This window comes from Poecilia formosa, unplaced genomic scaffold (assembly GCF_000485575.1).
Source record: "Poecilia formosa unplaced genomic scaffold, Poecilia_formosa-5.1.2 Scaffold376, whole genome shotgun sequence".
NCBI lineage: Eukaryota > Metazoa > Chordata > Actinopteri > Cyprinodontiformes > Poeciliidae > Poecilia > Poecilia formosa.
Genome location: NW_006800315.1, coordinates 296,253 through 309,005, shown reverse-complemented (window position 1 = coordinate 309,005; position 12,753 = coordinate 296,253). Strand labels below are relative to the sequence as shown.

General features: G+C 45.8%; 2 protein-coding genes across 3 annotated transcripts; one reads left to right on the top strand and one right to left on the bottom strand.

The window, feature by feature from the left end:
- Nucleotides 1-522: 522 nt before the first annotated feature.
- Nucleotides 523-5,721, bottom strand: LOC103154195 (gap junction beta-4 protein-like). Its single transcript, XM_007575391.2, has 4 exons — nucleotides 5,314-5,721; nucleotides 2,780-2,989; nucleotides 1,977-2,278; nucleotides 523-1,896 (listed from the first exon to the last, which is right to left on the bottom strand). The coding sequence occupies exons 2-4, from the start codon at nucleotides 2,948-2,950 to the stop codon at nucleotides 1,554-1,556; spliced, it is 816 nt and encodes a 271-aa protein (XP_007575453.1). The 5' UTR covers nucleotides 2,951-2,989; nucleotides 5,314-5,721; the 3' UTR covers nucleotides 523-1,553.
- A 2,749-nt stretch (nucleotides 5,722-8,470) lies between these two features.
- Nucleotides 8,471-12,152, top strand: LOC103154194 (protein tyrosine phosphatase type IVA 2-like). 2 transcript variants are annotated; one of them, XM_016662534.1, is made up of 8 exons: nucleotides 8,471-8,578; nucleotides 9,959-10,077; nucleotides 10,213-10,318; nucleotides 10,385-10,715; nucleotides 10,782-10,874; nucleotides 10,948-11,078; nucleotides 11,495-11,569; nucleotides 11,645-12,152. In XM_016662534.1, exons 4-8 carry the CDS (start codon nucleotides 10,620-10,622, stop codon nucleotides 11,754-11,756), a joined length of 507 nt encoding a protein of 168 aa, XP_016518020.1. In that variant the 5' UTR covers nucleotides 8,471-8,578; nucleotides 9,959-10,077; nucleotides 10,213-10,318; nucleotides 10,385-10,619; the 3' UTR covers nucleotides 11,757-12,152. The 2 variants fall into 2 exon arrangements, with proteins under 2 accessions (XP_016518020.1, XP_007575452.1); XM_007575390.2 differs by having other exon boundaries at nucleotides 9,940-10,077.
- The last annotated feature ends 601 nt before the right edge of the window (nucleotides 12,153-12,753 follow it).

Sequence of the window (12,753 nt, the reverse complement as noted above, 5' to 3'; positions counted from 1 at the left end):
CACATAAAATGACATGGCGGGCCACATGTGGCCCGCGGGCCTTGAGTTTGACACATGTGCTCTAGCTGAATCATAAACTACAGAACAGGGACCAGAAGTTTATGAGTTGTTGACATGTTTTGCTTATTTTTGTTTTATTCTTATTAATTTTACATGAAAGGAAATGTTGACATGTTTGATGTTTTGTCAGGACATGAAAGTAAAACTCATTTCAGTTTAATTTGATTTGTGCAGCCGATCCTCAGCGAGTCCCAACTAAAGGTTTACTAAAATCAGTTCAGTTCATTCCAGTTGATCCAGGATCAGTCAGAGCCCTCGCCCCACAGCATTACTCCTCCCAGCGGAGCACAGCAACAGCCGGACCGGTTTCCAGAACAATCTCTGTAGTCACAACAAACCGTCCAAAAATACACGATATACAGAATCCATCATAAAGCATGAGGAGAAAACAGCTGCAGATTGTTATTATAAATCAGTTCCCCGAAATCCTCCCTGCTACTTTTACAACAATGTTTTAGGGCCAAAACAGTTTAAATCTGAGAATAAAATCGTGTGACGATAAAGTCACAATAACTAGAAAAAAATCACATGACGTTAGGAGAAAGAAGTAGGAATTTTTAGAGAATTGTATCATTAAAATGAGAAATGCTGAGCGTCTTGTGATGTTTGGAATAAGGAAATAATCAATCAGTATGAAATTATTCATAAATCATTGTGGCAGCAGGATTTGAAATGATTCTGATGAAGCTGACAGATGGAACCTCCAGGCTTTCCTCCCTGAAACGATTCATCTACACAGTTCTACCATTTTTATTCTCATAACATTTTGGCTCTTTTGTCACCATAAATGATTCTCATCCTGACTGTAAAGCTGGACCAGAGGCGGAACCGCTCCGGGCCGGTACCTACAGTAGAACCCGGCTGCCACCTGCCTGGTACCAGCATGCTGCTGGTTGTTCTGGCAGCAACAGAACCAGGAATGGGCCCGGTGCGCTGCATCAGGCAGCTACCAGAGCACCCTACAGTCTGAGAAAGGCGGAGCACACACATGCCTCCTGCCTGACCTTTGACCTCCGACCTGACCTTGGCCTCTTGCTGTTTGTTGTTTCTGACTAAATCAGCTTTTTCTGTAGCTTCAGACATGATGTGCATACACCCGGGTCTACAAGCGACCCAGATTTGCTCCGGCCCAGAACCTTTGGAATAGAAACTCTCATGGAGTAAACGTGATGTTTTAGCATGAAGTTAGATGGCCGTCTGTCACTGTGAGGACGGTAACCCTTGGTTGTCATGAAGTCGTTACATCATGTGACTTCTTTGGTCTCATTGGATGAATAAATAAAAAGATGCACCAGATGCAGTTTTCTGATAAACAGTCATTAAGCAAAGCTAGCTGTAAACCCAAGCAGAGCTGAGAGTTTTGTTCTGCTACTGAAAACTCCATCCAGCCTCCCGTCTGGAGAAGCAGCAGTTCCTCCTGAAGGGAACCCTTAAAGTACTTGTTCCCTTGATCCCAGAACCTTCGGTCTTCCTGTTTTCCACCGGTCCCTGTGCTATAGCAGGGTTGTTTTCTGTCGACCCTCAGTCTTCTCCCGCTTGCTTAAACTCAGCTGGCTCTCTGCCAGCGTTGGGTCTGCCCTCCGGTACTGGGACCTGGGAGGTGTGATGGCGGTGAGTTCATGCTGGTCGGCAAACACAACTCTCTGGTTCTCGTTTCGGATGTTTATCATTTTCAAGATGCGCTTGCCGATGAGATAAATCATCTCAAGGATGCACATTAATATGCAGATGGCGCTGGACACGACCATGAAGAGCATGAAGATCTTCTTCTCTGTTGGACGACTGATGAAGCAGTCCACGGTGTTGGGACACGGTGCCAGGGAACACTTGGAGAGTCTGCAGAGAAAGTAGAGCAGATTGAAGCAACTGAAGAACACCACTGTTGTCTTTGCCAGCAAGTAAAGTCCAAAACTTACTTGGGAAGGTCGTATCCATGGTAGATCCGATACAGAATATAGAGAAACGAAGTGTCAAACCCAGCTTTAAAGACCAAGCTCACTAGATATGTCCACCACAGACCTCCTCTCTTCTTGCCGGGGTTGGCGTAAAGGTGAGAGCCTTGGTGCACTGCCATGTACTTCCTGTCCTTCCCCTCGCGATATTTAACATGAGCCATGACCATCAGAGATGGGCACGTGACGAAGATTAGCTGCAGCGCCCACAGACGGATGTGGGAGATGGGGAAGATATGGTCGTAGCAGACGTTGTTACAGCCAGGCTGAAAACAAGTCAAACATGTTGAGTTCTGGACCGCTCCAGAAGGAGAGCAACCAACTAGAGCAGAAACACATCATGACAACAGAAAACCTTCGGAAGACCAGAGAGAACAGAGAGACCCGGACATAAACTAGGTCAACATGACTGGTTAGACAGCCAGCTGTGGTGTGAGGGATGAATCAGCCTGAAGCTGTTCCATCTGAAAGCCAGCAGGGGGAGACTCACGTACAGCATCTAGCAGGAAATAAATTATGACTTTGACCAAAGTAAAATATCTTTAAATAAGGATGTTTCTAGACCTAGATTCCGTCTTGAGGAGGATGGAGTCCTAAGCTGCATCCAGGCTGTTTAGCCAAAGGTCTTGATGAAGAGCAGGAAAGTCTGAATGAGGTTTTATCGGGTCAACTAAAGGTTGCTATGGAGAGTCACCCAGTGTTCGATCAGGAACCTGTTGGTCCGCCACTTTGACACACATGTTCAGGTGTGTTAGTGTGGAGCTCACCTGTTTGGTGTTGCACACAAAGTCTTTGCTCTCGTCTCCCCACACCCTCTGGGCTGCCACTACGAACACCATGACCCGGAAGACAAACACCATGGACAGCCAGATCCTCCCGAAGGCTGTGGAGTACTTATTGACCCCACTCAGCAGATTCTCCAATCCGGACCAGTTCATCCTGTCGGGTTAGGGTTCTGGGACACACCCGGGTTCTGACTGGGGCAGGAGACAGGAGACATCAGTAAGACATCGTGAGACATTGTGAGACACCTGACACTCCAGTCCAACAGGTCCGGTTCTAGAGTATCTGGATGAGTCACGTTAATCCCTTTGTCTTCATCGCTGCTCTGACCAATCCCTCATAACATGGTTCTGTTTGGACCTCCAGTCCATCAGAACCACCGTTCAGAGTCTAACCGGGTCAGAACTTCACCCAGCCAGGGCGTCTGGTCCATCAGAACCTTGCACCCAGTTTGGTAAACTGTGGTTCTAATTGAAGTTCTGAAGAGGAACAGAACCCTGGTAGTTCCTCTGGACTGGAGAGGAAAACAGGAAGACCAGATGAGCTCTGATGTTTGATCACTAGGTTCTGACCGGTTCTGACCCGGATCATGGTGTTGTTCTCAAGGAACTTTGAAATGTTTCTGTATCCTCTGACCTCCAGACGGCAGCTGGCCGCTCAGACTGAGCCCAGTTCTGGTTCTGGTTCTGGGAGAATCCTTTAACAGGTTTCTTCTTGTTAAGGGGAGTTGTTTCTCTCTGCTGTCGCCACATGCATGCTTGGCCTGAGGGACTGCTGCAAAGTGCAGTCTGCTGGGTTTCCCCAGAAACTTTTCCAGCCAATTTGAATGAACTGAACTTGATTCTCTGACTGATAACTGGGATCAACTGGAAAGACTGGACGATTGAAGTGCGATGTGTTGTGAATTGGTGCTATAGAAATAAACTGCATTGAATGGAAAATCAATTTCTATGAATGTGTTTGTTTATTGGTAATATCAAACATTTCTATGGTCAAAATGGCTGAGTTTACGCATTTCCTGTTAAAATGAGGCAGTCCAGTGCTTCGCCTCTGGGGGCGCTGTTTCACAGCGTGAATGAAACAGACGGTCTGTGTTGGCCTGAGGCGGCTAGTTTAGCTCAGTGGGGGCGGTTGTTTACGGTAAACCGTCTGGAGGAAGCAGAGCGGAGGACAGAGAGCTGGTTGTTTCCAGCTGTGTGCGCTGTGCGTACCTTGATATTTTCATTCAGTCAAAAGGAAAAAAAAAAAATACAGTCATTGGATTTTTCATTATCTAACCCGCTTTACTATTAACAAAATTGTGGATAAAAAGGTATTTGTATCGAAACATTGTGTACACAGCGCAGCGGTGTGAGTCTGTGGGTGGGAACATGTCCGTCCTAAACCTGGATGTTGTTGGTCGGCTTACTTTTGTTTATTTGGCAGCTTGGCGCTTTTTCTCTGAGCTAACTGTGACAATGCAGTGAAGCTAGGTGGGGATCTTTTGGGTCCGGTGCACTGATAGTATTTTTGTATCCTCTGATAATATCCTCCAGGCGCCCCTCATCGCTAATATACATTATTTAAAAACCTGTTGACTTTAAACAGTCTAGCATGTTTAATGAATTTGTGTGGCATATTTAGTCCTTCTGCTGTAAATGCGCAGGAGGCAGATGGTACAGTGCCCCACAGATAGGGGGCAGTGCTGAGCCCGATGGGCAGAATGAACAACAAAGACTGAAAATGATGAGAAAAATCTGGACGGAGGAGAGATCGTCTCTGTTAAAGCTGCCCGATTTAAAAATGAACAAAGAAAAGAAGAAACTCTTATTTAAATTTAAGCAGAAAAAGAGATGTCAGCCTAAAAAGCATTAACATAAAAAAGTCACATTTAAACTTATAAGTTTGTTATTTTAAGCTTTTAGTTTTATTTCCAGAGTTTCTGTCTGGAAGTAAATGTTATTATTCAGTATTTGTTTATTTTTCTTGCTATAATTTTGCTTAACCACATGGAATCGGTTAAGGCGTAAATAAAAGCTTCAGGTTAAAACGGAAAAATACGTTTTTATTTTGGATTTAACATTTGGATGAGACATGAAATGTGGTTCTGTTTGGACCTGATGGAGCTCTGGTACCGAGTGGAGGTCTAACAGAACCTCTGGTTCTGGCTGCTGCTTCATGTCACTGAAGGAGAGGAACCGGCCCGACCCGCTTTGATAAACTATGTGGGACCAGCAGGCCAGAACCCAGGAGGCTCAGCGGGTCTGAACCCGAGGTTCTGCTCACATCCACGAGGTTGTGAAGGAACTCATGGTCAGCTTGTGGATGTCTCTAACTCATGACCAGAACTGGGCCCGGTTCTGGAGCCGGTGACCCAGCCCAGCAGAGGTTTCCTCAGGAAGCTGCTGGGAGGGAAGTTTTCTCGTCTCGCTGATCAAGATGGGAAACTTCCTGTAAAACTGTCCTGGATTTCAGGTTCCTCTGTGGTTCTGACCTAAACCTGGTAAAACAGATAAAACCCAAACCAACAGAACCTTACCTGGTACCAGATGTCTCAAACAGCCAGCGAGTGGAGCAGAGGAAACTCTGGATCGTCTCCCTGCCCTGTGAAAATTCGACGGATCGGCAGCGGTGTCATCAGCCTCACATCAGCACAAAGCCTGAGCAAGTCCCGACCTGAGACTCCCCGCCTCCAGCAACCAAACCCAGAGCAACTCAGCAGGAGCAGAGCGGCCGTCCTGCCACTTAAAGGGCCAGCGCCTCTTTTAGGGGGGAGGAGAGGGGCCACGCCCTGCAGGGCCTGCTGACGGAGACCAGATGTTCACAGAACCAGAATCTCACCGGACCAGAACCTCTGCTGTCATCCAGACTCAAAGTTCGCACATAATCAGAGGAAGCGGCTCTGAGCTTCATGACAAAGGGTGTAAATACTTATGGAAATGTGATTTCTTGGTTTTCTACTTTTAATACATTTGCGTAAAATTCAAAACCCTCTTCCACATCATCATACTGGAAAAGCTGGAACATTTCAGCATGTGGAGAAAGTGAAACACTGAATTCTTTCTGGGTGTTTATCTCAGAACAAAATCAATAAAATGTCATTTAGGTTCAATTCTTTTGAATATTTAACGCTTAGTTTCCTCATCCTGGTTGCACTAAAACCACTTCTGTTTGTTTTGCTCTAGATCTCTGATTTCTTTTCTGTTTTAGTGTTAAATACTGGAGGACTTTAATGTTCATGATGACACTAAATATAGCCTGTAATGCTACTCTGTGACTTTCCTCCAGTCTTCACCATAACCCTGCACTGTCTGAGCATTTTAATAAGCTTTGAGTTCATTTAACAGAGTATTCCAAAGCTGGGAGAAATGTTCACCACAGCATCAGGCTGCGCTGATGTTCATATTGTTACTTCCTCATTAAACAATGAAGTCCTCTGAGAAAGAAGCTGCTTACCACAGGTCGGCCCCCTGGTTTAATTCAGAACCCTAGAAAACTGGAGGAAATGCCACTACATTATGAACATTAAATTACATTATCACAATGTGTTTTAAAATTGTAATATTACAAATTACATTGTTATAATTCTTAATAATTAGTACTTGGAAGAGTAAGAACAACAGTACGGGAGCTCGGTTCACTTACCTTCAGCTGAGATCAAGAGTTAGAAAAATGATTCTACATCTTTTTTTTCACACAACTCATTCCTTTAATTTTGAATCTCACTTATACCTGAATGTCAGACTTTAAATTGTAAACAGGAATGATAAAAATCTTCCCCATCTGTGAACTGCTGATATTTCACTTTTATTACACTCATTGTGCAGGATGATCAACAGGCTACCAGCACTTATGTAACATTCTGTTGTGCCACATCTGTTCACCTCTGATATATTATTGCAAACATTAGGGGTTATAAATTGTAGCTTTCTTATGTTAAAACAAAGAAACATCAAGTTTTGAAAACAGACGTCTTATGTTTCCTTCCCACCAACCCAAATCCTTTCCTGTTTCATTTAAATAAATTAAAGAAAACTTGCAGCACATACTTATAGATGATAAATACACAATAAAATCACCAATTGCATAATTTGCATCACATTTCTAAACTATTTAAACTTTTTTTGTATAGATATACTTATTCAGAATGTACAACCATACAAAATCTACATCCAGTGTACAATACTACATTCTTTTTGGGGGGAGTTGAAAAAAACAACTTCAGAAATAAAACCCACCCCCTCTCTCCATGTAGCAACACATACGGTGGTATTACATTTAGCGCTACACATATTTTTGAAAGACCAGATGTGACGATCCCCTCCTGTCCAGTAGGTGTCTCTAGTCCACTGTGTTTTTTCTTGTTTCTGTTCAGGAAGCAGGTAGATGGGCTGATGGGCTGAACACACCGACAGCTGATAAATACTGACATCTAGTCAGTCACCGGCCTGCTTGATTCCCCTCCAGACCAGGCCGGAACGAGCAGCATTGGCCCACACTTCTCTCTNCAGCTGATAAATACTGACATCTAGTCAGTCACCGGCCTGCTTGATTCCCCTCCAGACCAGGCCGGAACGAGCAGCATTGGCCCACACTTCTCTCTGACTGGCTGTGCAGATCTCCCAGAGCATATTTTTTCATAAAATAAATTACTGTTACTTTAGATCCGCTCGTCTGTCTCCCATTTTTGTCATCGCCTTTGAGCTGGGCGTGACACAGAGTTAAGAGAAAAGTACAACAAATATTAAAAGAATTTAAACAAGACAGTAAAGATCAATACAGATCAGTCTCTCAGATCTAATCTGGTTAGAATGTCCAGGAAGGGAGTCCATATCTGGTCAAACTTAGCCAATGTCCCACATATCGAATGGAGAATTTTTTCAGAAGTGCAGTATAACAACAGTTAGTTGATCCAATGTTTCTTGTTTGGAGGCTCCATAGAATTCTAATTTTTAAGTATACACTTTTTTGCTGCAGATGATGCTAACAAAACAAAGTATTTCTTGTAAGGATATCATTTCAAGGACAACATCTCCAAGTATCCAAATCCTGGGGTCAGCATCTAAAGAAAGCCCACAAATAGCTGATGTTGTCAGAATTACATTATTCCAGTAGGTTTGGAAGTGCACACAACACCAAAGCATATGAAGAAGATCCCCTACAGACGTCTTATGATTTTATTAAAAAAAAAAAAAAAAAAGAAGCAAATTTAATGTAATGTGGACGTGAGCGGAGTCCCCTCTTGGTCAGACACAAGTAAATTATTACAGTAAAATACAGGGAGAATGTATGTAATTCACTCTGAATCTGTCTGGATAATTAGATAGAACTTCTTACATATTTATATGATGTGCCTAGTATGAAATATGTTCTATTTGGCAAAGTACCTTGAAGCAACATTTATAAACAAACAGAACAGAGTTGAAATGGAAAGATGAATACAAGCTGGTTTGTGTGTAAAAACTGGTAGATTTTGATTACAAAAAACCCCCCAAAAATTTTTATGACAAAGTTATGGATGAGCCTAAAATGAGTCAGGGATTTTGTCGGAGCTACATTCCCTGCTCAGACTATATTCTCAGTTGTAACCATGTGGTAGCGCCTACAAGTTGATCCTCTCCAACATGGCGGCCTTGTTGACGTAGGAGTCCATGAACTGGGGAAAACCGGACGACTTTTATTTTGGAAACTAAGTAAGCGGAAGTCGTATTCCTCCTACCTTATGTCCCTGTCCAACATGTCTCCCTCGCAGAGGAGTCTGTGTCAGTAGTGTGGGTTTTTTCTCCGTGGATCCTCCGCCGTGTGTGAGTATTCCCGTGGGTTTGACGTGTTTTCGGCGTGTCGCAGCGCCGGCAGGTGTGTATCCTTCGGTGCCCGCGGTAACAAGGTCACCGGATCCCGCCCTGAGCTCCAGGCTGGGAACATGGAAGTAGCTGACCTGTTTTCATAGGAGGTGTTCGGCGGCGCGGCAGCGGACTGGGCAGGGAGCTCGGTTCTTGGTGTCGGAGTGTGGACCGTGAGCGGTAGAACAGCCGCTGGGTTATTTTACCGGTTCCGCAGCCTTCTCTGACACCACCAACAGAACCAGGTTCTGGTTTGATGAACATACCTCACCGACCTTTGGGGGTCTGACCTACTTTAATGTTCGTCCTCAAAAGGAGCCGTTTCTCCGTTCGGTTCTTCACGCATCTCTTTATTTTTAAGTGACAAACCAACTGGGACTTTTGACATGAATCCAGTTAAGATTACCGTCTGAGTTTGGGGCGCTCTCCTCTGCTGTGGTTTCCTGTTTTGATTCCACGCGACAAAAAATGACATTTGTGTCGCGAGGCCAAAACATATTCAAATGATTTCGGACAAATGAAAATGTTTTTCAGCAGAGCTGTTATCAAGTTTGGTTTAATTTTAAATCCCAGTTAAATAGAGCATGTAAATTTACAACAGGTCAAAATGAAAGTAAAATTTTAAATTACAATAATTTCTGGCAGAAAATAGAAATATATGATCCATAAGTCATGAGCACTAAGAGGGGGAGCATTTGTAGTTTGAATTCAGAAATTAAATTAAATTAAATTAAAAAAATATGTTTTTTCTCCTGAAAGTGAAAGGTTTTAACAAGTCAGACTATCCAAGAGCTGTTGTGGATGTTGATGCTATAGCTAGGAAGGATCTCCAGTAGCAGTCAGTCATGCAACGACCCTGAAAAGTCCTCTGACTGAAGGCTGTTGCTATAGCCATCACATGCTAACAGCTCAGTACCCTGGCAGCAGAGACCATTTTCCTGGATGACCTCATCAGTTTTGTCCACTGGTGCTGCTGCCCATAAATAACGCTGCACTAATTTAAATGGTTTATTTTAATTCAGTATTCCGAACCTGAGAGAAAATGTCATCAGAACCAATGTAGCAGAGCTGCTCCACCATGCTGCCACCTCATCAGAACCTCACTCTTCTTTACTGGAAATATTTCCCACCTTCACCAGTCATAGTGACTTAAACCAGTGAGGACGTAGTAACTGCTGGTACCAGATTCCAGGCCCATTCAGCAACCAGCTATGTTTTCCTGTCTTCCCCATATTGAGGAATAGCTCAGAGGAACTGGGTTCTATAGAACCCTCCCTGGGTTTGGGTAGCTGTCCCCTAACCGCTCCTGTTCTGTGCGGCAGGTCAGCACTGGGCCAGCAGGTCGAGTTAGCCAGAACCCAGAACCGCAGCAGCATCATCAATGGTGTGTTTACATCCGAGAGCCGTCACGTTCTGCTGTGTCCGCTCAATGACCTCTGACCTCCTCAGCTGGCATCACGGTGAGTGTTTGTAGCAGCTACTTCTGCTACTGTAGCCACTGTTGCTAGCTGCTGCTCGCTGCTAGTAGCAGCAGCTAGCAACAGCAGTGGCTACAGTAGCAGCTAGTAGCTGCTGCTGACCTGGCTGTGCTGCAGGCTGCACCTGCATGGCGTTTGCGAAGCTGGGAGGAGCGTTCTGCCAAGCTCAGCACCTGCTGCTCATCGTGGACAAGTGAAGAGGAGGACGCGCCGTCTCTCCCAGGTCAGTGACTCGGCACTGCAGCTGCAATGCATCATGGGTGATTACTAATGAGCGAGGCGTTTTCAGGTCCAACCCGCCGTCCTGTCGAAGACATATGAAGACGAGCCAATTGTCAGCCTGTGCCGTGTTCTGGAGGCGGAGCTTCTGCTGCCAGCCAATCCTCGCCGCTCCTTCTTCTCTGTAGAGGAAGAGGCCGATCCAACGGCCAGTCTCTGTTGCCAACTGCTGTCTGTCCCGCTGGTTCTAATCCAGTTGCTGGTTTTGATCCGCTGCTAGCAGCTAGTCGGTCCAGACGGTGAAGATGAACCGCCCAGCGCCAGTGGAGATCTCCTTCGACTGTCTGCGTTTCCTCATCACGCACAACCCCACCGATGCTCAGTTGGGGAAGTTCATCGAGGTATGGACCCGACCTCCTCTCTTCCTGGTACTGGTTCTGGTTCTGACCCGCTCTGTCCTCCTGCAGGAGCTGAAGGCGTACGGCGTCACCACCCTGGTGCGGGTTTGCTCTGCCACGTATGACCAGGCGCCGCTAGGCCAGGAGGGCATCCAGGTTCTGGTGAGACCCGACAGATCCTCCTGTCGCGCCGACCAGGGCAGCCTTCCTCCTCCTGAACCGCTTGTCTCCGCAGGATTGGCCGTTCGATGATGGCTCCGCCCCCCCGGAGCAAGTGGTCGATGATTGGCTGAACCTGCTGCAGGTGAAGTTCAGGGAGGAGCCGGGCGGCTGCGTGGCGGTGCATTGTGTGGCCGGACTGGGCCGGTCAGTAAAGCATGGAAACACACCGTCACCATGGAAACCACCTGCTCATTCCGACAGATCTGACGTTCACATAATCAGTAGTTGTGAAAAAAAATCAAACCTTAAAATGAAAATTAATGCTGGACAAAATCAAACTGAAAAGTGAATGTTGAAGAAAAGTAAAATGTTAAAGCCTGCAGGCATGAAGGTCCATGAAGGAACGCTGAAACACTGACTGCTACAGCTGCGCTGATGCACAACAGTGACAGAATCAGAACGCACTCAGAGAGACGGGTCAGCTAATGCTGTGAATGAACCAGAACAAGGCTGAGTCCTGCTGCAGGCCAGAGACCCATTTCAGCTGAACCTGGACCTGATGGAGGTTCTCTTAAAGGTTCTGTTAAAGGTTCTGTACTGACCCGGCTGTGTCTCCCCAGCGCTCCAGTTCTGGTGGCTCTGGCGCTGATCGAGTGTGGGATGGAGTACGAAGACGCGGTCCACCTCATCAGACAGTAAGGGATCTTCTGTTGGTGCCGGTTCTTCTGCTGGTCCGGTTCTGACCGGATCTTCTTCTCTGTGTGTAACAGGAAGCGGCGCGGCGCGCTGAACGCCAAGCAGCTGCACTTCCTGGAGAACTACCGACCCAAACTCTGCCTGCGCTCCAAGGACGCCAACGGCCAGAGCTGCTGTCTGCAGTAGGCCCAACGGAACCGGGTCGGCAGAACCCTCTTCATGGAAACCAGTTTTGATTCATTCCTCATGCAATTCAGACCCGGTTCTGATCCGTTGGTTCTCACAGGTCTCAACCAGCCTCTGTCTGCTCCTATAGCTCCCCTGCTGCTCAGTTTGACCTTTGACCCCTCCTCATTCCTCTGGTTCTGATCCAGAAAAACCCAAAAATGTTGAATAAAGTTGTTTATGCTGAAACTTTTCTAGCAATCTGTCCAGAACCTCCAGTACCCGCCCACAGGTCAGCACAGCCAATCAGCTGATACCGCATTGGTTGCTATTGGATTGCCTTTTCCATGGAAAGTTCTTTCACTTCCTGTGAAATAATTTAACATTGACCTTCAAAATAAAGTTACAAACTAAATATTCAGGATTCAGTTTGTGACTAAAAATATGGTTAACGATCCAAAAACGGCAGCCATGTTGGACCCGACCCGAAGGCCCATAGAACCCGGCCAGCCGCAGAAAGGAGGCAGAAACACACCAGGTTCTTCTGATCCAGTCCGGCTCTGGATCAGATGAGGAACAGATAGGATTCAGAACCGTCTCTGAAGTTCTGCAGAACCAATCCAGGAGGTCCAGAAGAACCAGAACGTCTTCAGGCCTCAGCTAAGGTCAGAGGTCATGGTTTAAGATTTCCTCCAAGGGTCACTCCTGCTGTGGAACCTCCATTGAGTGAAACCAGGTGAAAGGTCATCCTCTGAGTAATCAGCGGTGGTTAGGGTGAAGGCACCGTGGACACATAGCAGCCAGTGACTGATGTCCTACAGCACTGTCTGGACTGCAGCAGAGTTACTGGACCAGAACCAAAACCAGATCTTACTGGGTTTCAGGTTCAAGCTAAATATTTAGCTAGCTAGCTAAGTTTGTTTATTTGGATTCCCATTATCCATCTGTCAACATATTAAAAAACATTTATTACAGTTGCACTTAGCATAATGCTGGCAACATAAAAATAGAATTGTAA